We start from the raw sequence: 22368 nt of genomic DNA on the forward strand, positions 1-22368 counted from the left end.
TCACAGCTTAAGTCTCGCCCCTCGGCGGCTGTGACAGACAGGCGGCGTCCGGTTTGGTTTTGTCCGTCCCACAGAGGCTCTGTAAACATCTGCTGGTAGGAACATGTGATGCGCTTTGAGTCGGTGAGTCATATGAAGGCTTTACGTTAGTACACCATTAATAAACAACAATACAGCGTGTATTATTGTTCCTGCTGTTGTAATAGTGGTAAATATCCCGCTGACCAGTCCCCCAATGAGCCTCCTGTGTATTTTAATTAACCACTCCAGCAGTTGTTCATTCAGGAGGGAGCTGTCATGGCATTTTATCCTTTAACGTTTTTGCAGGAATTAAACAGCAGAGGGAGCCATTTATTCATCTGAGGCAGAAATATAGGCGACGACTGGGCTGAATATTAGAGACAGGTTTGAAATAATGGGATATCCACCACAATAGAACAAGATGAGCTGACAGGATGACGGTTTTACTTTGTAATACTGACCCTACACCAATCTCTGTCTGCAGCAACTTTTTGGGGACACTTCCTGCCTGTTATTTCCTTGATTTAATGCTTTTGTAACTTCTTGTGTGGACATCACGAAAGAAAGAAGAAAATGCTTTTACCATTTAATAATCATAAATTTACGGTCAACGACATTTCACGAAAACGAAACAACTGTTAACAAAACACAATAATACGAGGAAAAAACTTTTTTTTTTTTTTTTTTTTTTTTTTTTTGTGACTGGAAGAAACCCAAAACATTTTTGTGTTTTTGTGGAGTTTTTTTTTTTTTTGTTGTTTTTTTAATGTAATATTGTTTTGTTTTTGACAAATATTGTTTTGTTTTTTTCTGAGAAGTTGTTGTGCTTTGTGAATCGTTGTTCTGTTGTTCCCCTCAGGGCCACTGTGCAAATAATTATTTAAATGCATGAAACTACAAGACATTAAATACACAATTATGTTAGAAAATGTTGGGATCGTGAGTGCATTTATTTGACAGGGACAGCGTCCACCGATCAACAGAAAAATGAACTGTGCCTTTGAATTACATCTAATAGACCTGATGCATACAGCTGTCATTAACGGGGCTGGAAGGAACTGTTCATAATTAAAAGTCAAAAAGACCCAAGCACTTCAAAAATAATAATTGTATTTATCTGTTGCTAATAATTTTGCGACCTGCATGCTTTGTATGATACCGTTTTTGTTATTGAGCAACTTGTTTCACAAACTGTAGGCCCGAGCATCCACACACCAGAGGGCGCTGCAGAGAGAGTTTTAAGATGATACCTGTGATGATGACCAGAATAGATGATACCTGTGGTAATACTTTTACGGTGCATATTCCCAAAAAATATTTGTGGTTAATCAGGTTAGCACACAGCAAATGTCAAGACTTGGAACTCGTTTTGCATCAGGCCACAAACGTCTTTATCTGTCCCAGTTCCAGTCCAGGGCTGAGAGTGTCAAACAGACTTTTACAAGTTTCCTTTTTAAATTAAGAACTTTATTTCCTTTGTTTTGTTTTTTTTTTCTTCCAGAAAGCCGGAATCACAAATGCGTTATCTCCATAATTGAGTAGATTTAGATCTACGTGGTGCGCCAGTGTGAACACATTGATATGGCAGTGAGACTTTATACCAACGAATGCCAGAAAATTAGGTGTTGCACCACTAGGCAATTTCATTTACAATCATCAGTGTAAGAATTTGTTAAAGCACTTAATGCTTTGTAAACAACAACAATATAAAGCATTAAATTACCCCAAATTGCCACACAGTGAATGTTTAGGAAAGTCCAACATTAGTGTGTCAGTCAGCAGTGCTAGAGAGCGCACTGCAGATATGTTGGAGCAGGAGGAAAGCGCAGGAGTAATTAATAACATTAATGGTTGCAGTGATCCACCTGTACAGTTCTAGCGTTATGCATGGTGGCTCCCTGGAATATATAAAGGAAACGATGTCTTTCTCTCGGCAGACATTTTGACCTGTCGTGGGAGAAAAAAACAAAACACAGGCGTCACCATAAGAGTGTGACAGGGAGCGAGCAGGCATAACCACAACAGCATGAAACCACAGCAGGTTGACGGAGTTCAGTCATGTTATTGTTCTTCTCATTTGAAGTAGGCTCCGCCTCCACTGATTGGTTCTGACTCAACATCTCGTTGCTATAGCAACCGCTGTTCCGAAGCATCACAGTTAAACTGACGTTGTCACAGAAGACAAGTTGTCTACTATCACTGAACACTTTGAGTGTCACCTATAGTTGGGTTTTTTTACCACTGAGAGCCTTTCGTTCATTGTGATTCGTTAGTTCAGTATGATGGCGTCTGTCTGGAATTATCCAATATTTGTACCAGCTGAAATCACTGCTGTGAAAACCCAAAATCATTTTTTATGCTATTTATTTTTAGTTTTTTGGATTCCTTTGGTCACTTTGTGGTTATTTTGTGTCACTTTGTGTCTGTTTAGTGTCACTTTATGGCAATTTATCATCTGTATTTATTTATGCCATTTTGAGTTTGTTTTGTGGTCATTTTGCTTCAGTTTGTGTTTTTTTGGTGTCTCTTTGTGGTTGTGTATATCGTTTTGTTGTGTGTTTCATCGATTTGCGTGTGTCTGTTTTTGGTTGTATGGGTGCCAGCGTGGTTCATTTATGACTTTTTTGTATTGTTTGTGTCTCCTTTAAGTTGTTTTGTGTACATTTTTCTCTTTTGGGTTGTTTTAAGACAATGTCTGATGCTTTGTGGTTGCAAAGCTTTTTAAATTAATCTTCTTATGGCGCGGCTGTGAAGGGCTCCCTCTACCATATTTAATATATCTATAGTAGTTTTACAAACTTTACATTTGGCTTATATGTCATCTATTTTTATCACCCAGTCTTTGAATTCATAATTTTTTTAGCCAAATCTCTTCACATTTCTGGGTATGTTTGCCTTCCTAAGCAGCCACAAGGAATATATTATATAGGCGTATTGCTACTGAGGGTGGCACAGTGGTGCAGTGGTTAACATTGTCGCCTCACAGCGAAAGGTTTCCAGGTTCAAATCTGGGCCTGGGCCTTTCTGTGTGGATGGTGCATGTTCTCCCTGTGCTTGCGTGGGTTCTCTCTGGGTACTCCAGCTTCCTCCCACCGTCCAAAAAAAGCATGCACCTCAGGTTAATTGGTGATTCTACAAATTGCCCTTAGGTAAGAGTGTGAATGGTCTTTGTTTCAGTCTGTCTATAAGTGTTGGCCCTGTGATGGACTGGCAAGCTGTCCAGGGTGTACCCTGCCTTTGCACCAAAGTGAGCTAGGATAGGCTCCACCCCTCCACCCCCCACCCCATGACCCTGCTCAGGATAAAGTGGGTATAGATAATGGATGAATGGACTGCTTGCCACTTGTTGACGAACAGAAAAGGGATAAAACCACTCAAGCAATATGGAAAACGCGTGACATAACATGATTAAAAAAACAACAACAACTACAGTGAAAATATATTGTTTTGATAACTAAACTAAAATTTAAACATGCAAACAAAATTCCCTGACATCCCATGACTGTGCCGAAAAAGGATCAAATCCCCTAACTTAATATGTCTGGAAAAGAGTTTCAAAGATTCCCTGAAATTCCCCAAAATTCCCTGACACCTGGGAACCCCCTTTTTATTTGTGGGATCATTCAATGTCACTTTCTGCCTCTTTATCGTTGTTTTATGCCACCATGAGGTCATTTTTCAGTCTTGTTGAAGACATTTAAGCTGGTGCTCTGACCCCTCTGGGCTCGCTGACCCCTCAATTCATGTAATTCATCCATTTAACAGTAAAATCTCAGGCGGTCTGCTCCGTCAGGCCTGTGTGGGATCAGTTTCATCAAATCTGATTGTGTCCCGACAACCCACCAGCCTACCACTGTAGTTCATAGATAGTTAAATCCTGATTTAGTGCAAAGACATTCATGACATCACTTTTTCCCAAAACAAAGATCATTTCTCTTGTGAAACCAAAACTGTTGCAGCTTTGGCAGAAAACGTTGTGTTAATGCAGGAACTTCTTCTCATTGTAACAAACTGAATAATAAACTAAATTTTTAGAACATTTAATGTTGATCTTTCATTGATGTTTTGTTTTTTTTAGCTTATCTACCAGATGTAGCCAACGTGCCTGAAGTGAGAGCAAACACACCGGCCTATTGCATTAAATTTTATTATTTCTTTTTAGGTTAAAAAAAAAAATCTAAGAGTAGTTATAACAGTAGTGCAAGGAGGGATTCACCGGGCTTACATTCAATTCCAAACAACGGATTCACCACAGGGGCTAATAAGGGCCACGTTCAGAAAGACAATGTAATAATTTAAAAAAAACTCCATGATTTGTAGATGAAGTAGGCGTTCCAGTCCCACCGTTAATTCACTTCAGTCATATTTAGTAGCACCTGTTCACAGTCATAACATCAGCAGTTCATTTCGAAGCAGGCGAAGGATTCACGGACACCGAGGCATTTGTCGGGGTGGGTGGGGGGGTCAGGACAGGAACTGGGACACGAAGCTGACGGCCTGATGAAGGTCATCCGTCAGCTCCTCCGGCAGCGACAGCACCACCGACGTCAAGCTTTGAGTTACTTCTAATATCCTGTGCAGAGAACAAAAACATGGTCGTTATCAGACCGTTGCTGCACGAATCATCGTCTTCTATCCACTCTAACGTTTGGATTCCAACTCACCAGTTGATATAATGAGCAGCCAGCTGAGGTTCATGCCGGGAGCCTTCCTCCACCACCAGAGACTGTTTCATCTGTTTGAAGTTGGCCTCAATATCTTTCTTCATTTCAGAGAAGACCTGAATTCCCCTGAAAGAGCTGACGACTTGCTGCAACAAAAAAAAAAAAGACATTAAAAAGCACACTGCAGAGACTTGTGGAGGAGAGCGGAGAGGAAGAACACGCTGTAATTCATTCTCCTTACATATATAACCGAGAGCTGGTGGGCAATGTACTTATGACTTCCAAGGTGCCTGATGTCCTCTTCAAGCTGCTGACTCAGCACCAGGAGTTGGTTCAGTTTGGCAATGTGGAAGAAGTATTCTGCAAAGACGAGCATCAGTTCTCATTAAAGGAGGCAGCCGTGTGATTAAAAAGCCCTCTTTAAAAGTGAAATGCTTAAACAACTACAGCTAATGTACATACAGATGAAACTCATGGGGAAAACTCATATAAGTGAGAGTCAGAGCGGAAACAATTTCAAAATAAAGATGCTTAATGTGGAAATACTTGATAACATGAATGTCCGAATTCTACTCGAGTACTGGACTCATTACCAATACTTGGATTACTATAAAACATAAAGATGCATATTTTTCAGTGGGAAACATGTCAGAGTTTCTGCAGCTTTGTGTTTTTTTTTTTTTTTTTATATTTTTGTGTTGAACTGCATTTCATTGAGCATTAAAAGCTCTCGTATGCACACTGCCATAAAAAATACACCCCTAGGATGAATTTACACCCTTCTCGGCCGCATCTCTCACCGTCCATGGGCGGCCTCTCCAGCATTTCGACGGGGCTACCTTGAATGAGGAACACCTCCACGCGAGGGAACATCGCCGATATACCCACCATGTCCAGGTAGTCCTGAGGAAACGCAGACACCCACTGATGAAACCTTGAATCTTCTAGGGCAGTACAGTGCTCAGGTATTTTGTTGCGTGCTGTTAAAATCACTGTTTGACTTGGATACTGATAGGTGTGATACCTCCAGCTGGGGCATAGGCTTTGGTAGATGTTCAAGGCACTGCAGCATCTGGTCAAGAATCTCTGATCCTATAAGGAAATAGTACAAAAAAACAAACATCAAATAGACAGAAGACAAATTAAACTCTTAGACGCTTCGTCATACATACCTTGAGCCTGGAAAGTGTCGGACTCCTCTGGGCTACAGCCTTGTCCTAACTGCTCCTGGAACTGCAACACAGAGACGATGGATGAACATCACAGGGTGAAAAGGAGCAGGATGATTTAAATGCTTATAAAAGGTCTGACACACTGCACAATGGATATGAAACCAGTTTATATGTCCTGGAGTATTGAACGTATCATCATGTTTACACCAGTAAAGGTTTCCTCAAGTCTAACGCAGTCTTTTAGAGCTTGTTGTGAATTCAGAGCTCTGGGACAGGGTTTACTGGGACAATTCAAAGAATGGACGACAGTCCGGGAAAGACAGAGGGAAACCAATGGGGTCTTCTCAGAAGATGTGTGAGCGACATGGATGAAGAGAAGGGATCCACAGAGACTGCTTGTGTTTCGGTGCCCTGAATTGTTTTTGCTTGTATCCCCAAGTAAAGTGCAAGTACCTTGAACTTGTACTCGAGTAGTTGCTGATGAAAACTAACAGAAAGAGGAGGGGATATGAGGAAGCGCTGACAGCAGGTGGTTAGGCGAGATGTCATGTTTCTCTACCTGCTGCATCTGCGCCCTGACGAGGAGGTCCAGCTGCCCGCAGAGACACAGCATCTCCAGGCCCACCTGCTCCGGACTCAGCTGGACCGGCATCAGAGGTCTCTTCACCTGTAGCTCCACTGATTAGCACACACACACACACACACACACGCACACACACACACACACAGAGATACCCACAGCCCCTTTAACAAACACAAACCCACAGGGGCACCACCACAACGTGCAAGTGTCATCTGTCCTACAGGTCCTGAGGAGGGATGTTTGAGGAGGGATGAAGGGGAGTGGTCAGTGTGTTTGGAGGGAGACGGAGTCTGCAGATCGCACTCCTCCAACATATACCTGAACTAAAAAAAAAAAAAAAAAAAAAAAAACCGGGGGGGTGGGGACACCACAAAAAAACCCTGCCACAACAGGAAATAACATGTTTAGGGACTCACCTTTCAAAGCTTCGTGGTAGCCGCACAGCTGACGGAGCGGCTCCGATGTGCTCACTGCCATGTCTGGACTCCAACCGGCTGTGATTCACTCCACTTCTCCTGGTCTGATCCCGCTGGTAAAAGCCATACGAAGCAAGATGGGACTGCAGGCAAATAGATATGCTTGTCTATTTTTATTGCATTTGATTAGGAAGTGTCGATCGCAGACGTTCAGGAGCATTTCTTCATCCCTAATTCTTCCGGTTCCTCGCTGATGACGATGCACACACGCCGCCGCGAGCTGATCAACACATCCTTTACCTCCTTAACATCCATGTAGCTGCTGAAAATAATAATACAGAAGTCCACGCCCTTCTGCAACAACGGCCGTGCAGTCAGTCTTGTGATTTGCTGTACTGAACCCCCCCCCATCCTTCCTAACACACGCACACACACACACACACACACACACACAGTCTGGGGAGGACCAGCCTTTCACAACACAATGATGTCATCTTTTAGAGCTGAGGATCGCAGCATCACTTGGGGAGGATGCAGCCGTACAGCAGAGGTCTTTCCTCTAGCTTTAACCCTGAATGTGCCGACAACCAAACACACACCTGACCTCGGTGACGGGAAATACATTTACACAACTGACACATGCTTTGTACTTTCATTTCAACTCGCACTCCACAACAATCAGGAGGAAGTACTGTAGTTGTTACTCCCCGTTTTTCTTCTGATGCTACGACCAAGTCATTTTCACTGATGATTTGTCTGCTAATTTATGAATTTAATGACACATTTTCTGGTGCATAAAATGTCAACCACAAATATTTAATATTCTTTAAAATCACGTGCAGCTAAGGAAATCGTAAAAAAATACTTAAATGATTACCTGATTATGAAAGGAAAGGATTCCCGGTCGTCCTGTCCACATGCCAGTGTCTTTGGGAAAGACAGTGAACTCCAAAGTGCAGACCACATTGCCGCCTATTTATTTACGCACATATGATTACTACTCTTTGGATCAACATCCGTTTATAAAATGATGCATCGTTTCTACTTTATAAGGCTACATTTTTCAGAAGAAACTTTATGTGCGCTTCTCATTGTTGACCCATTTGCAGATGAAAGTAACTGAAATAATAAAGCTGAGGAGGCCGGTAATGAAATTTTAGTTTTGCAGTTGCATTTAAATTAAATGTAAAAACCTGTAGGGGGAACCTGTGTGAGTCAAATGTCTGTAGTATAATAATTATGATGTATATTAAACTCTGGAAGAGGTCATTCTGCATAACGAGCACCTTTACTTTCCACGTACATTTTGTTCCTGCTACTTTTCTACATTTCCCCGAGCTTTTGCGCATTTTTATTTTCGTATTGCTACGTGTGGTCTGATTATCTTATCACTGTCGTTGGACGATGGTGGAAGCACAAACCAACTCTGGGCTTGATTTATTAAATAGCAAAGTCAGACATGAAGTCTCAAATCTTTCCATCGGGATTCAAAGTGGGTCTTAATAAAATACAACTGGCTTATAAAGTCTGTCACAGTTTTACAGTATCCAAAGTGAAGAAAGAAAGAAAAATGCAGAGGTATTGACAAAGTAAAGGCAAGAAGACAGATAAATAGTGTGCTAAAGGAATATAAGCTCCTGATACTACAATAATATCAGTCTGGCGTAAAAAACAAAAACAAAACAGAAGACAAGGGTCTAGCAAAAATCTAACTCACCTGATTCTTTTCAACACACAAATATACAACAATGTACATATTTTCGTAAACAACCGTAATTTCAATAGATAATCTTGTTTACAAGTGCAACTGGAGGAAACAAAAAATAACATTTATATCCTTTTGCATCGAATGTTGTCTTTGTTCCAAGATCCACCTTAACGGCAAATCTTGTATGTAAGCTTCTATCAAGAATAAAGACTGTGATACACGACTGTACATATTTCACTCCCTTTCTGAACAGCAAGTGCACATCGGGTCAACAGTCCAGCAGCTGAAGCGGAGAGGATGCACGCTGGATTCTGACGTCCCGGGACCACAGCGTAGACTTTCTGATGGCTCGTTAGCTTAAGGAGGCTCTAGTGGAGTCTCAGCGTCCGCCCTGCGGTCGTTGTTTCTACTGACGCGTGCCGGGGGGGAGTGTGAGGTTGGCCATCAGCTCGTGAACAGATGCAAAGATGGTGCACTCACCTGGGAGAAAAAAACAAACATATCAGCGTTAGCGGAGCCATTACGCATGAGGTCTCTATAAACAGAGCCGGACATTCAGCTGATGCTGCAGTGAGTTATTGATGAGCGGGGAGTGGCTGAAGCTCACCCTGTCTGGCCGGGTGCAGCTCGTTGAACCTCTTGAGGATATTAGAGACCATGAGCGCTGCAGCCCCGGAGGAGCTGTGCTGTCTGGGGATGTCCGCCTGCTGAGTGAGGCCCGTGGCCATGTCGTACACGATGGGCACGATGATGCTCACGGGATCCTGGGGCACCGGGATGCGCTGGGTCAGCTGCAACTGTGGGGCGACCGAACACGCAAGGGTCAGGCTGTTTCAAACACTCGCAGCTTTGTGTTGCGTGAAAGGCCACCAGGAGGCGCCGCTGAGACTTACAAAGAAAAGCATCTTGGACTTGAGCACCACAGCGATGGTACCGGGTGGAGCGATAGGGGGCGCGCTGGGAGGGATGGTCAGACAGAACTGGACGTTCCACTTCAGCTGTCCGGCCTGGTCTGGGAACTGCAGGGAGAGGCAAGGCATAATTTATTTATGGAGCAACTTTCAAACACAAAGAAATGCATCGAGAGACGATGCACAGAAGATCAAACACGCATCGGCGGGGCACATGCGCTCCTTCTGTATCATGCTCCAATGTTTCTATTGTCATCTGACAGCACTGTTTCTACATTTTGTGGAAAATATATTCAAAACATGTGCCCCAAAAAAAACCACAAACGAGACTCATTAACAACCATAACTTTACAACAACGCGTATAAGAGAAACAGCAACTCACCAGTTCGAGCTTCATGATGCGCACACAGTCCCTGAGGATGTTGGTGGGCGCCCCCAGCAGCTTTGTGAAGGCATTCAGAGTGTTGTATTTAAAGGGAGGACCAGCAACCTGGACAGGAGGTCAATAGAAGATGGATGAATGATAATAACGGGGCGGGCAGGCGTGTCTTCAATCCTGTAATCACTGATAACACGGTCAAACTCACTCGCACGTGAAAGCACTACACTTTAACAGTGATGCTCAGTTATGATCAGTCGAGACACACAACACGGGTGCTGCTTTCACTTACTCGAGTCTCAAAGAACCTCTCCAGCACCTGAAGCTCCTCTTGAGACCAGGGACCTGTGTTTTCTGGAGTGACTTTGAGCTGCAGCGTCTGGTAGTTCTTTGGGTTGAGAGCCACCCGGCACTTGAGCACGTCCGCCTTGAACATGATCACGCCCGGCTCGTTAGAGTTCACGATGGATAACTGGAGGAGAGGTGACACGGTGGGGGTGGTTACTGCACTGTACAACAGATGACGTGGTTTGAAGGAAAAACAAATGCCGCAGGTTGATTTCTCTGGATGATTTGTGTGACGCTCACGTTGGCCTCCTGCTGGATGATCCTCTGCAGGTGTCGTCTCATGATAACCGAACCCAGGAAGCGCTCCAGCGGCGAGCAGAGGTAGCTCCCTGCCAGGCCCGGCACCAGGCAGGGAGTGGGTGAGGGGAGCAGAAGTACGTGCAAGGCATCGTGGGTGAGGATGGTGGGAATGGAGGCAGCCCAGGGGCGCTGAGGTAGCTTGCGGGGCGGAGGCATACTGGTAGGCATGACTTGTGAACCTAAACCAAAAAACACGGAGACATGTAAGTAACAAGTCCGTTGGATCAGTATCAAGATTCATCTCTCAAATATCTGTATCTCTATTGGCCTAAACACGGCAGTAACACTGTCAGTAAGAGCAGAACAATAAATGTGAGGAAAAGCTGTGCTTACTGGTCCCAGCACGAGGAGAATGAGGGTCAGGAATAGGTGAGTGAAGCGAAGGGTTCCCAGGGGACATGCCGTGGATCCTCGCCCCAGGAGAGGGTCCTGAGACTTGGGGGGAACCCGGCCACTGGCCCCTATGGCTGGGGGACACCATGGCATACGGAGAGCTGGGGTCCAGAGCACCTGGGGTGAAGGAGGGCAAGCCGAGACTTAACATGCCGCAATAAACACAGTCGGAGGGGAACACCGCTGCGTGCCCACGCTTCACAAGTCATTTGTATTATGCTCGCTTGCTAATGTCTGCAGCCTAGAAGTTGCCTCGTGAAAATGTTCAGTTCAGCCCATTCCAGCCAGCAGAGCAGAATTAGCACCAGGCCGCCCTGCTGCTTACCGTGGGGACTGGCAAAGCTGGTCTGGCCCATGGCTATGCCCAGAGAAGACGGAGACGGGGTGGGCCCGAAAGGAGAGGGTGCCCTCAGAGCTCCGCTAGGGGAGCCAGAGGCATGGATGTTCCCTGCACACACACACACACACACACACACACACATACATACATACACTCATCAAAAGACTCATCAGGCTCTAAGGATGACAAGTACTCCTTACGCTCACACACTCACTCATGTGCACACAAGCTAAAGCGGGGCGGAAGGGCTGTAGTCTCTGGCTGGTGGGCTCAGATGGAGGCGAATGGAAGCAGCGCGACTAAATTCATGCTTTGTTCCCTCCTGGGCGGCACGGTGTGTTCATGTTGCATGAGAAAACACAACTGAGCTCAGGGTTTCACAAAACTGAAATGGGCACACATGGCTGCGCTTTCTCGTTCTCTGACAGACACACAATTTGCTCTTGCAACAAAAAAAAAACAGGCAAGTCAGCGGGAGAGGGAAAAGGAGAGGGGACGGGGGACGGGGGCTGATGACAGCGAGGCGATACGGTCCGTCACTTGTTGGTTATGAATGCAGAATGACAGCTGAACAAGCCGAGATGACACAAACGGTACACGGTGACATTCGCTCACACAAACACCAAAAGTAGCGTCGGCCCCGTTACCTGGCGACTGGGTGGGCATCATGGATGGCGAGGGAGTTACGTTAGCGTGGTAATTTGGTGGCGGTGAAGTGAGAGGAGGATACACGCCTCCGGCAGCTCCTCTCATTGTCTGCGGCGGCTGTTGAGTTTGCAGCTGGTTCATCAGACTGTCCATGACGTCGACGCCCACCGGCGAGGGCGGGTTGTCGTCTTCATTGACCGAACGCCGGCGGGCGTCTTGATTGCTGTCGACAAACATGTTGAGGAATGTCTAGAGAGAGGAAGGAAGAGAAAGGCAGTATCTGACATGAAAAAGTGGATCAAAAATGTTTCGGTTGTCGGCCAGTATAACAGATCTGCATTACATTTATTGTTGGAATCTAGTTGTATTCTTTTAGTTTTGCTTAAAACAAAAAGCCCGTCTAAACATTGGTTTAAAAAACAAAAACAAAACCTGTTAATGACTAGAATATGATGCAATTTATTCTCCACCTGATTTCAGTGCTTAACAAATAATATTTACTGTACAGGAATCTCGGCAAGAAAAAAATCCTTTCGACAGGTTTGCTTTTAGTTTTTCGGTGGACTGAGGTTAGTATAGAAATCTTGAAGTGGAAAGATTTTTTTGGGTGCCAGCTCAAACAGAAATGCAAGTTTAAGAGAGATTTCTGTTCCTTGACATCACTTCTGGGCCTCCAAGCCTTGTGTACCTTGAGTCCCGGAGCAGGGTAGAAGCCCTCCACAATCTTGGTGTTGTCGAAGAGACTGTAGGCTCCGTCTCTGATGGCGACCACCCCGCGGCTGCGGCAGTAGATGTCGATGCAGTACATGTTGCGGAACGCCAGTCGGATGTGCGTGGGCGACTGCGGGAGGATGGAGAAGCACTGGTAGGCAGTGTTGGTGCGCTGGGTGAGGCCCAGCATGGGCACTGTTGGTAGCTTGTTGATTGCATTCAGAGGAGCTTGTGTGTCGGAAAGCACCTGGAGACACAAAGAGGAAACGTTAACCGAGAAATAACGCAATACGCCGGAGGAAAATGACGTAATTAAAATAACAGGTAACAAAAAAAAAAAAAAAAAAAAAAAAATGTTTGTGAGCTTTTTAGGTGAAGAGCATGAGCACAGCACATAAGTGTAGTGTCATTTGTGTTGTAAACCAATAATACTTGCGTTGTCACAATATTAAAGTCACAATGAAATGAAAACTACATTTTCTATTCCTGTCTTGATCTATTGATGTTAAACATGTCCAAAAAGTATTTGTGTATTTAAAAGCCTCTCTTCCGTGTTGCTGCAAAACAGAAAAATGTTTTTGATGACTCATCCTGCACTTGGGGCAGTTACATGAATGTATCAGATAAAACGTGATTAGCTCATTTCGCCAGCAGCATAGCAGGAAGTGTGCTTTTGGGTTTCATCTGGTTCATTTTTGTGACCGTTTCATCTCTACCTATATGTAATAGAGGTGCGTGAGGATTCCTCTGCAGCTCAACAGCCCCATATGGCACTGCACTATTCACTAAGCCACACCCACTGTTCTAAACAATCCAATCACATCTGTTTGATTTAAATCCCACTTGTAACGACACCATTTCTCTTGGAAATATGTCATAGAGCTCAAGATAAAGACGCTATAACTTCCGTTTTATCACGTAGTTTAACACATTTAGGAGGAACCTAAAAAGCCATTTGAAATTAAGACTTCATTCAGATATACATACATAACATATATATATACCTGCAGCAGCTGCATCACATTTGGGCCCTTGTTGAACATCTCCTGCAGCTGGTGGAGGATGATATTATGGCAATTGGAGCAGCCGGAGTTGGGCCCCACGGTGCCGAGGGCGAGGTGGAAACGCTGGCTGCTGGAGTTCCACTGGATGGTGACGGAGCTGCCCTTGGTGGTGCCGTAGCACAGCACCAGCTTACGGTAGTTATACAGCCGCACCTCTGAGAACAGGCTCAGGAAAGATGGCATCTCTGGAGGGGGAGGGGGGAAGTCACAAAGTGCAGCTCCATTAGATGGGTGTGTTTCTTCAGCACTCATGAACTACACCTGGGATTACACAGCAACTTTGCATACATTTCCATATACGGATCCCATCAGGTATCATCTTTGTTGCCTAGCTCAGTGACCAATTTAGATACACAAACTGATTAAGACAACAGTAGAACAGTTGTTCATTTATGTATATATATATAATATATATATATATATATATATAAGGGCAGTTTTTAGATGAACATCCACTCACCTGGCAGTGCACGGGAGAAGTTGAGAACACACTGGTAGAGCTGACTGATGGCGTTCCAGTCATTCAGGAACATCTCGACGACCTTCCGCCCGCCCACCGGCTCCGACAGAGGGTTTTCGTAGGTCAGATACACGTGCCGCGTGGAGGCTAACAGAAGGGACAGGTGGGCCATGAAGCATGCAGTTGTCCTTTCACATGAAGGCGAACCACTTTGATGGTAAATGCAAGACTTTCTATGGAAAACAATGAATATTTTTCTGACATACTAAATCGTATGGTTTTATTCAGTTCTTAGGTGTGGCCTTCATTTTCAGATGTAGACTCCTGGTTTTTTTTTTGCTGCCTATTTTGGACCATCTCAATGTTTGTTAAAAGGATGATGCAAGGTAAACAAACATCACTCTGTAGAGTGTACCTTGCTCCTTGCTGTGTGTGCTGTTGAGAGGACAGTTGGCGAGGACCAGTTCAGCCACCCAGGTTCGGTTGTTCCGGCCCTGCAGGCGGAAGGTGCAGTCCAGGAGGGAACGCTCTAAAGCTCTCCTGGTCTCCTCTCCGACCCCTTTACAGGAAGGAATCCTGCAAAAGAAGCCAACATACAACAAGAGTCACAACTGTCCTGGCAAAGTTTATTCGACTTTATAGAAATGATTTGTGTGCATATATGCAACGTTTGTATGTTTGTGACTGTCTTACTTCAGTAGACGTATTGCATGACCGTCTCCCTCTACTTGGACCCCCTGATTTGGAATTTCCATGTTGGACAGCTAGAGACAGAGAGACATGCAGCATCAGCCAATAAACACAAAACCCGGGACTGTTTTGAATCAAGACAACTGTCTGACACGGTGAATTACCTCCGTCCTGAGGCCAATGAAAGGCATGTTGGTGTCGCACATCGCTACGAGGTGAGCCAGCTCTTTGTTGAAGGCACACATTTCTCCAGACCGCTTCGGCTTCTTTGGCTCTAGGTCCCCCTGGTCTCCAAATAACTATTTACAAAAAAACAATACGTAATAAAAGGACACTCATTTGGCTTTATTCAGTTGGAAACATATGTTTTTTTTTTGTTTGACAATGCTCTGCCATGAGGAAGATGATCAGACCTACCAGATAGCTGAATTTATACTTTGTGATTAAGTCTAAAGCTTTATAGACTGAAATTTATTGTAAGTCGCTTTTGATAAAAGCGTCAGCTAAATGAAAATGAAATGTAAAAATATTAACTCTGCCATTATCTTGAGGGTGGTCAGAGAATTTACGGTTTTACGTCAAAGAACTATTCTGTTCTAACCTCTAAGCCAGCATCACATTCATTTCTGTACGATGAAAGGATGTGTGGGTATGTACCTTTCTCTTAGTCCCAGGTCGGGCCCCTCTCCCTGCTGTGGTGTCCTGGACCAGATGCTCCAGGTTGGGCTTGAAATGCTGCAGAAGCTGCGCACACATGGGTCCGTCCTCGCCTTCCAACTGAGACACCGACAGGAAAGAGAACTTGTACTGCAACGCTGTGGGACTGCTCGGCACTTCCAGCATTTCCACCACCTACAAAACAAATAAAAGTAAAAGAGGAAAGATCTGTGATTGACAGTTGGAGGGAGGACAGGAAAATGTAAGGAATTTTCTTTTGAGTCATAACAGGCTGGGTGAGAAACTCACGATGTAATACTGTGGGAGACGCGTGAGCTTGATGAAGAGTTTGTGTTTGGACAGTTTGCCAATGGGGTGAGACGCTGTGTTGGAGAGGTGAAGGACATCAGTGCACACAGTGGGAAGGTGTTTCACAGACTGTCGACAGCGCTGCTCCCCCAACCAGAACCTGGCCGGAGGGAAAGAAAGAGTCAGTCTCTTCATAGCTCATATTCACTGCTCTGACACTGTTCACTGGTGCAAGACTCTCACAGCAATTCATCTCAACACCCATCATCCTACCTGCTTAGGCAAGTGCAACTGCAGTTACTCAGTTTTGACAGGCTAGAAGCAGGCATCAGACTCAGACTCCTACTGTTGACTCTTTGCCTTCATTACTGTTATCTACTGAGCTGCTTCTGCTCTCGCCTGCGCCAAAATACTCGGTACACTGTAGGCCTTAAATGTTGATATTTTTTTGGGGGGGAACTTACTTCAGCTGTTGAAGCCAAGATATGATGCGCTTCATATCATCGTTGATAGTCTTTTCAATGTCATCCAGCATGGGCTGATCTAGGGAGAAAACACACCAATGTTCAGAGAGAAAAACAGACAACTTAAGAATTTAAACCATCTGAGCCAAAATACCAAACAAATCTTTTGATTTGTTTATTGGTATAGAAAACCTGATATAAACACACCCTGAACACAAGACTCTTACTGGAAGCAACACAATGAACATACATGAAAACCAAATATTTAGTTATTATTTGCTTGTGCTTACCTAATCCATACAGCATGGGCTGGAACATGCCGGAGTGCAGGTCCACGAAAATGTGGAGGCACTCTGAACGACCGCAGGGCTCAAGTATTGGAATAACGAGTGTGGGTAAAGCAGTCTCGATGAATGCTGGAATAAAACAAACAAACACTTGAGCGTGTCTTTTCAAGACTGCAAATGACTCAGAAACAATGTTAGATATTATCTGACAGAAGGAGAATGTGGGACGCGTGAGAAAAATCATCTGAGCTAACAGGAGTTTAGAACATGTTATTTATTATAGTTAAAAACACAGAAATAGTCTCCTCGTGATAATTTTTAAGGTTAAAATCTAAATAATGGTAAGTAATGGCTGCAGTCGATAGGAGATGACAGAGGTTTCAATGTTTTTGCTAAATAAATGTGTTGAGAAACCAAGCGTGAATACACACAGTTGTCACTGGGATTGCTGGTCTTTAAAATGGCCTTCAGTTCCTGCAGCTTCTGATGGGACCGGGCATGCACGCTGTCAATCAAAAGTTTTTCCACCGACAGGTGGTCGATCTAAACAAATGATAAAAAACAATTGTTATCAAACTGTACAGTAGACAAACAGGCCCCAACTTTATGCTCAATTTGAAAACAAATGAACAGAAAACACATGTACACCTTTACCTTCATAGCTCTCTCCATTAATTTAGAGTCACAGGCAGGGAGAGGAGGCTCATGAGATATTTGTAATGGCTTAGATCCATCTGTTTCATCAATCTTTATTGTGACTTTATGGACTGATGCTGTTCCTGTTTTCCTACCCAGAACCAGTTGGCTGGAGAAACAGACAGAGAGAATGGGTGAAAACTACATGAAGGAATTCTCTCATTCAATTTTGGTAGTTTTTTTTTTTGAGAACACAGTGTTCCTGTTTGTATACATTAAGGGAGTTTGTAGAGTCTTACTTCCAGACAGTGAGTGTGAGGTATTTTGCCGGCACGTATCTCTCTTCCTGCACTAGGTCTCCCCAGCGCTCTCTGATCAGCATCAGAGTCTGAGAGTGGAGCACCTCAAGCTGCAGTGACAGACAGAAGGAGTCTGGAAACAATGCCATTAAAGAAAACTCAAGTGTGGGAAAACAGCAAGTCCAGGTGGACAGAGGTGAAGTATTATCCTCATCTCGCCATTAACATTCAGAACACACTCACACACATATCCTCAAGACACACTGCATTAGTAAAAGGGGTGTTTGTGCCTCGCACAGACTGCTCTTTGACACGGCGGTGGAGGAGAGGCAGAGCAGAGATGTACTGATTAGCATTGTGATTAGCACAGTTGTGCTCGGCTCGGAGGCTTGATTAAGGACTTTGATGATAGCATGCAAGCTCGCAAGACTTGAGTGACAACTATCTGACAGGTCAGAACAAATCCCTTCATACCATTATCACTGGCTGACAAAACAAACATGAGCTTTTGGTTTTCAGCTTTATAACACTCTCACTCCTGCATTTTTCTATTTTTGTAGCTGGATAGAAAAAAACTAACAAAAAAAATGCAATGTTTTTGGGGGGTTTTTTTTACAACAATGTCAACAGGTGACAAAGCACACGTCTCCACGAGGAGTTCAATACACCACACATGACCTGGCCGGGTGACTGGTTATAGTATGAACAGTGCTGCCCTTTCCTTGTGTTTCACAAAAGGCTGTTGTGTTGTTCAAGAATTAATGAAGGGGTGCTCAGAAGGATGCAATTCTGCAGCTGTGTTTCTCATTGGGATGCTGCATTCGTCTGCCTGACCAGTCAATACTCTATACGCTCCAGCACACTCTCCCGCCCTACTGCAGCAGTCCAGAGGAGACTGGGAAAAAAGCCAAGTGGTTGCAGGCAGGACGTACACAAACTGCATGTGGATATACACAATGTGTGTGCATGTGGATAGACTGAAACTAAGAAAGGATACGCAAGCAGTTGTACATGTCCTGTAGGGGTTTTTCATCTGCACAAAGACGTGCCTGGACCAACTCGTGGATGAAGTTCACCTGCAGACTGTGGACCAAGGTTCGTCCATCTGTCGATAAGGAATAGACGGTGGAATAGATGGGCCGTGACAGAAAGACAGACCGATTGAGAGTGAAAAAGGAGAAACATTAGTTACGAATTACACCATCAATCAGGTTGTGAGCGTTGCCCCATGCGGTGCGAAGCAAAGCTGGATGAGTGCTGCACGCTTTACCTCCAGTTTCTTTGTCCTCCACCAGAATCTCCAGCTTCAGCAGCCTCCAGGGAATATCAGGGTCATCTCCCATCACGGTCAGGGTGGCCTCAAACTCTCCTTCCACGCGAAACTTTACACGACCATTGGCTTCGCAAATATACACACAAGCAAACATACACATAAGATCTTCAGGAAACATTTGGGGCTGTAACGATCATGACATTTTAGTTACAAACTGTCTCTTTCTATGAACCTAGTCATACTTCAATAATAAACCATATTTAGAAAAAGAGACGTTAAAAATGGGAAAGACGCTGCTTCTTCACTCGAAATCAAACTTTCTATAAAGCCATTTGTGTACAATTGCCATACAAGGCACTTAGCAATATACATAAAGGATAATATAAAAAATAAGAGTATAGTAAGATAATAATAAATCAGTAACAACGACAATAACAAATGACAAAATAAAAAATAGATGACAAGAATGAAAATTTAAAAAAAATGGGATGTCTTAAGATTTCTTTAAAATGTGGTTACAGATTGTGAAGCCCTTAGCTCCTCTGTTCAAGCTGTAGTAGAAGAAAGGAGCTCAACATGATGTCATCAAAAGAGTGCCCATTAATCCTCAAACAATTAAAATGATGGGGGAAATAATGATGGAAACATGCCTCTTCTATTTCATCAAGCTGTTTCAATGCAGATGGATGAAAAGGGATTCTAACTATTATGCAAAATGATTGTGTTCAGCTCAAATAAACACGATCCGGCAGTGATGTGATATTTGTGACAGGTTTAGATATAGGTAAAAAAAAAATTAAAAAAAAAAAAAAAAAAAACTGCTGAAGAAATCATGAGAACAGCTGTCATGTAAAAATGCACAACGGCGGGTTTAACACGAACTGCTTACCAACGGTGAGATTTGCTAGCTGGGGTGGTAAGTCTGTGGTGACAAGGCGGTGTCGTAGAATCTGATTTAGCTGGTTCAGAGTGGTCTGCTTCTCCACCTTAGTAATGGGGTCTGGAGGAATGATCTTATCCTACACAAATAGACATCGATACAAAGTGAGCAAGTTTGATCATCCGTCATCTTTTTTTTTGTATTTATGTTTTTATACAAGATTTATTATCTCATAGGAAATGAAACACTTACTCGTATGCACGTGGGCAAGCGTGGGTACGACCCCGTGGTGAGCACATCGATCGCAAAGGGAATGGCGAAGCTGGGCAAACGAGCGTGTACCAGGGCATCTCTGGCCAGTGACGCCAGCCTATCAGCCGTGTCCACAAACAAGATGGTCTGCTGATCCAGGAAGCTGGAGATCATCTGTTACCATGGATACCGGGGGAAGAGAAAAGTGGATTTAGTGCTCCGGTACGCACGCGTGGCAATTTGCTGCGTTGCTGTGAAAAACCCATTAGCACATAATTAATACGAGTAAGATACACACAACGTACCGCACACTTCTCCACTTTCCCTGCGTTGCTCGCCCACTTCACGAGGGCGAGGAGACGCACGAAGAGCTGCCTGGTGCGACTTGCAAACTGCACGATCTCAATTTTCCTGCAAGAGAAATAGGTAGTTGAAAATGACAACAATTGTCTTTTTTTTTTTTTATTTATGGCATGACAGAATGGGAGAGAAGATTAAAAAAAAAAAAAAAGAGAAACATACCTCTCCATGTCTGTTTTTCTGGGCAACCTGGAAGAACAACAACAAATCTTTTGTCATATTACTTTAAAAAAAAAAGAAAAAAAAGAAGAAGAAAAAGAACAGCACATTTTCTACCAACACGCCTTTCATTTTGTTTGTTTTGTTTTGACACTCGCTTTTTGGAAAACAAACATGTATCTTCACTAACAAACTAGTATCTTAGTTTAATTTCCAGACACAACGCTGTGTTTACCTGAACGTGCGTCCTAATGCTTTCTACCTTCCCGGAGCTCCATTTACTGCCGTGGATATGAAAAGCAACTAAGCGGCCTCCCTCCCTCCTCGACTAGAAAAGGTGTATTTTACTGTTTAGTTTCACTGAGTTTACACATGTTAGCCGGTTTAGCCCGCCAGTTATCCCGGTTAGCTTTTTGAGGCCTACGAAGCTAACAGTTTACTTACAGCTCCGCCAGCAGGGTGATTTCATGGTAGGTCCTCTGGAGAAGAAACTCAATAAGCAGGCTCAGTCGGACCCCCTGCGTGGCCGGGGTCCCGGGCGGCGGTGGCTGCGGACCCGAAACAACCGGACCCCCGAGTGGGACAAGCTGCCCGTCTGACCCGATCTGCACCGGAGCCATTTTACAATGACGATTACGGACTCGTTAGCTGCACAGCCAGAGGAGAGGGGAAAAAAAAAAAAAAAAAAAAACTGTCGATTTGTAGTCGCTAACTACTCGAGAAAAGACTTCCCTCCGCCGTCTCACAACATCTCTTTCTAGAAGAGGAGCTCTTCGGCGTGGACTTGTTTTTTTTTTTTTTTTTTTTTTTTTTTGCTCTTTCAGGAGAAAGCTCGGCAAATACAGAGAATTTGGTAACTCATTACAAGAAGGAGGCTCAATGCCGCTCGGCCGCCATCTTTGCTTGTCGGGAGTAATTAGCATAGGAGCGGTGGGAGAGAAAACCCAGACACGACTTTTTTGGCGGAATGAGAATCACGGAAGTCTCCCAACTGCCGCTGTGTTTTCTCGCCAAACTGGGGTGGCTAAGCAGTTTGTTTGAGTATCAGGTTTACGGTGCCAAACGTGCTTGTCGGGCTTAAAATGGCTGTATATTTCGTGTGATTTAGTGAATAACGGATCCTCCAATCTGTTGCCCTGGTAACAGATGACAGCGTGTATGTTAACGAATAAACAAAATGACAACAAAAAAAAAAAAAAAAAAAATCCATAACAAAATAAATCACCAAGCTACAAGTTCTTACCTGCACCATTTTTTTTGTTTATTTTTTTTTTTTTTTTTTTGTTAAATTTTGTTAAATTATACTGGTAATATCTGCTTCATAATATTCAATTCAACTCAATTTTATTTATTTAACGCCAAATCACAACACAGGTTATTTCATGGCACTTAACACATTAAAGTCCTTACCGCAGAATTTTACACCATTATACAGAGGAACCCAACCATTCCTACAGGGAAAAACTCCTCTTTAAGGGAGAAAAACCTCCAACAACAGAGGGAAGGGAAAAGTCCCTTTTTAATAGGTAGAAACCTCGACAGAACCAGGCTCAGAGGTGGGTGGCTAATACAATAAAATCCTGTCATCTGTAATGGTCTTATCTTGGTCAAGATTACCTTGAAAAACACTTAGGCTAAACTCCAAGAGACATCATGGTAAAATGGTTCATAGGTCTGAATATGGGCTATTAATAATTGTATTTCATACCAGTATAGTCTTAGTAAATGTTCGCTTGGGAGGCTGTGGCTAAAACGGTAGAGTGGGTTGCATACTAATCAGAAGGTTGGTAGTTCAATCCCCAGCTCCTCCTGTCCACATACTTAAGTGTCCTTGAGCAAGAAACTGAACCCTAAGTTGCTCCCGATGGTGTACCATCGGTGTGTGAATGTGCTCCTGATGGCTGCACCTTGCATGGTATCAGTCTCATTAGTGGGTGAATGGAAAAAACATGTAAAAGTGCTTTGAGACCGTAAGGTGATAAA

The 22368-nt window shown here is 43.9% G+C and overlaps 2 protein-coding genes across 3 annotated transcripts; both read right to left on the bottom strand.

Moving 5' to 3' along the window:
* Window positions 1–4152: 4152 nt before the first annotated feature.
* Window positions 4153–7315, bottom strand: LOC138201125 (uncharacterized). Its single transcript, XM_069154311.1, has 8 exons — window positions 6857–7315; window positions 6417–6535; window positions 5858–5918; window positions 5710–5777; window positions 5486–5588; window positions 4927–5045; window positions 4686–4831; window positions 4153–4594 (listed from the first exon to the last, which is right to left on the bottom strand). Exons 1-8 carry the CDS (start codon window positions 6915–6917, stop codon window positions 4486–4488), a joined length of 786 nt encoding a protein of 261 aa, XP_069010412.1. The 5' UTR covers window positions 6918–7315; the 3' UTR covers window positions 4153–4485.
* A 949-nt stretch (window positions 7316–8264) lies between these two features.
* On the bottom strand, window positions 8265–21364 carry med14 (mediator complex subunit 14). 2 transcript variants are annotated; one of them, XM_069154312.1, is made up of 29 exons: window positions 20830–21364; window positions 20389–20415; window positions 20172–20277; window positions 19867–20040; window positions 19624–19753; window positions 18732–18860; window positions 18459–18566; window positions 17462–17594; window positions 17181–17331; window positions 16958–17069; window positions 16530–16655; window positions 16240–16318; window positions 15776–15935; window positions 15467–15661; window positions 14974–15108; window positions 14813–14883; window positions 14535–14695; window positions 14120–14266; window positions 13600–13844; window positions 12573–12842; window positions 11884–12133; window positions 11222–11344; window positions 10837–11013; window positions 10444–10682; window positions 10148–10327; window positions 9859–9966; window positions 9458–9583; window positions 9172–9361; window positions 8265–9044 (listed from the first exon to the last, which is right to left on the bottom strand). In XM_069154312.1, exons 1-29 carry the CDS (start codon window positions 21003–21005, stop codon window positions 8971–8973), a joined length of 4302 nt encoding a protein of 1433 aa, XP_069010413.1. In that variant the 5' UTR covers window positions 21006–21364; the 3' UTR covers window positions 8265–8970. The 2 variants fall into 2 exon arrangements, with proteins under 2 accessions (XP_069010413.1, XP_069010414.1); XM_069154313.1 differs by lacking the exon at window positions 11222–11344 and having other exon boundaries at window positions 20830–21363.
* Window positions 21365–22368: the final 1004 nt, after the last annotated feature.

Source organism: Embiotoca jacksoni, unplaced genomic scaffold, assembly GCF_022577435.1.
Source record: "Embiotoca jacksoni isolate LCO1_2020_lvr unplaced genomic scaffold, fEmbJac1.0.p SCAF_2, whole genome shotgun sequence".
Taxonomy (NCBI): domain Eukaryota; kingdom Metazoa; phylum Chordata; class Actinopteri; family Embiotocidae; genus Embiotoca; species Embiotoca jacksoni.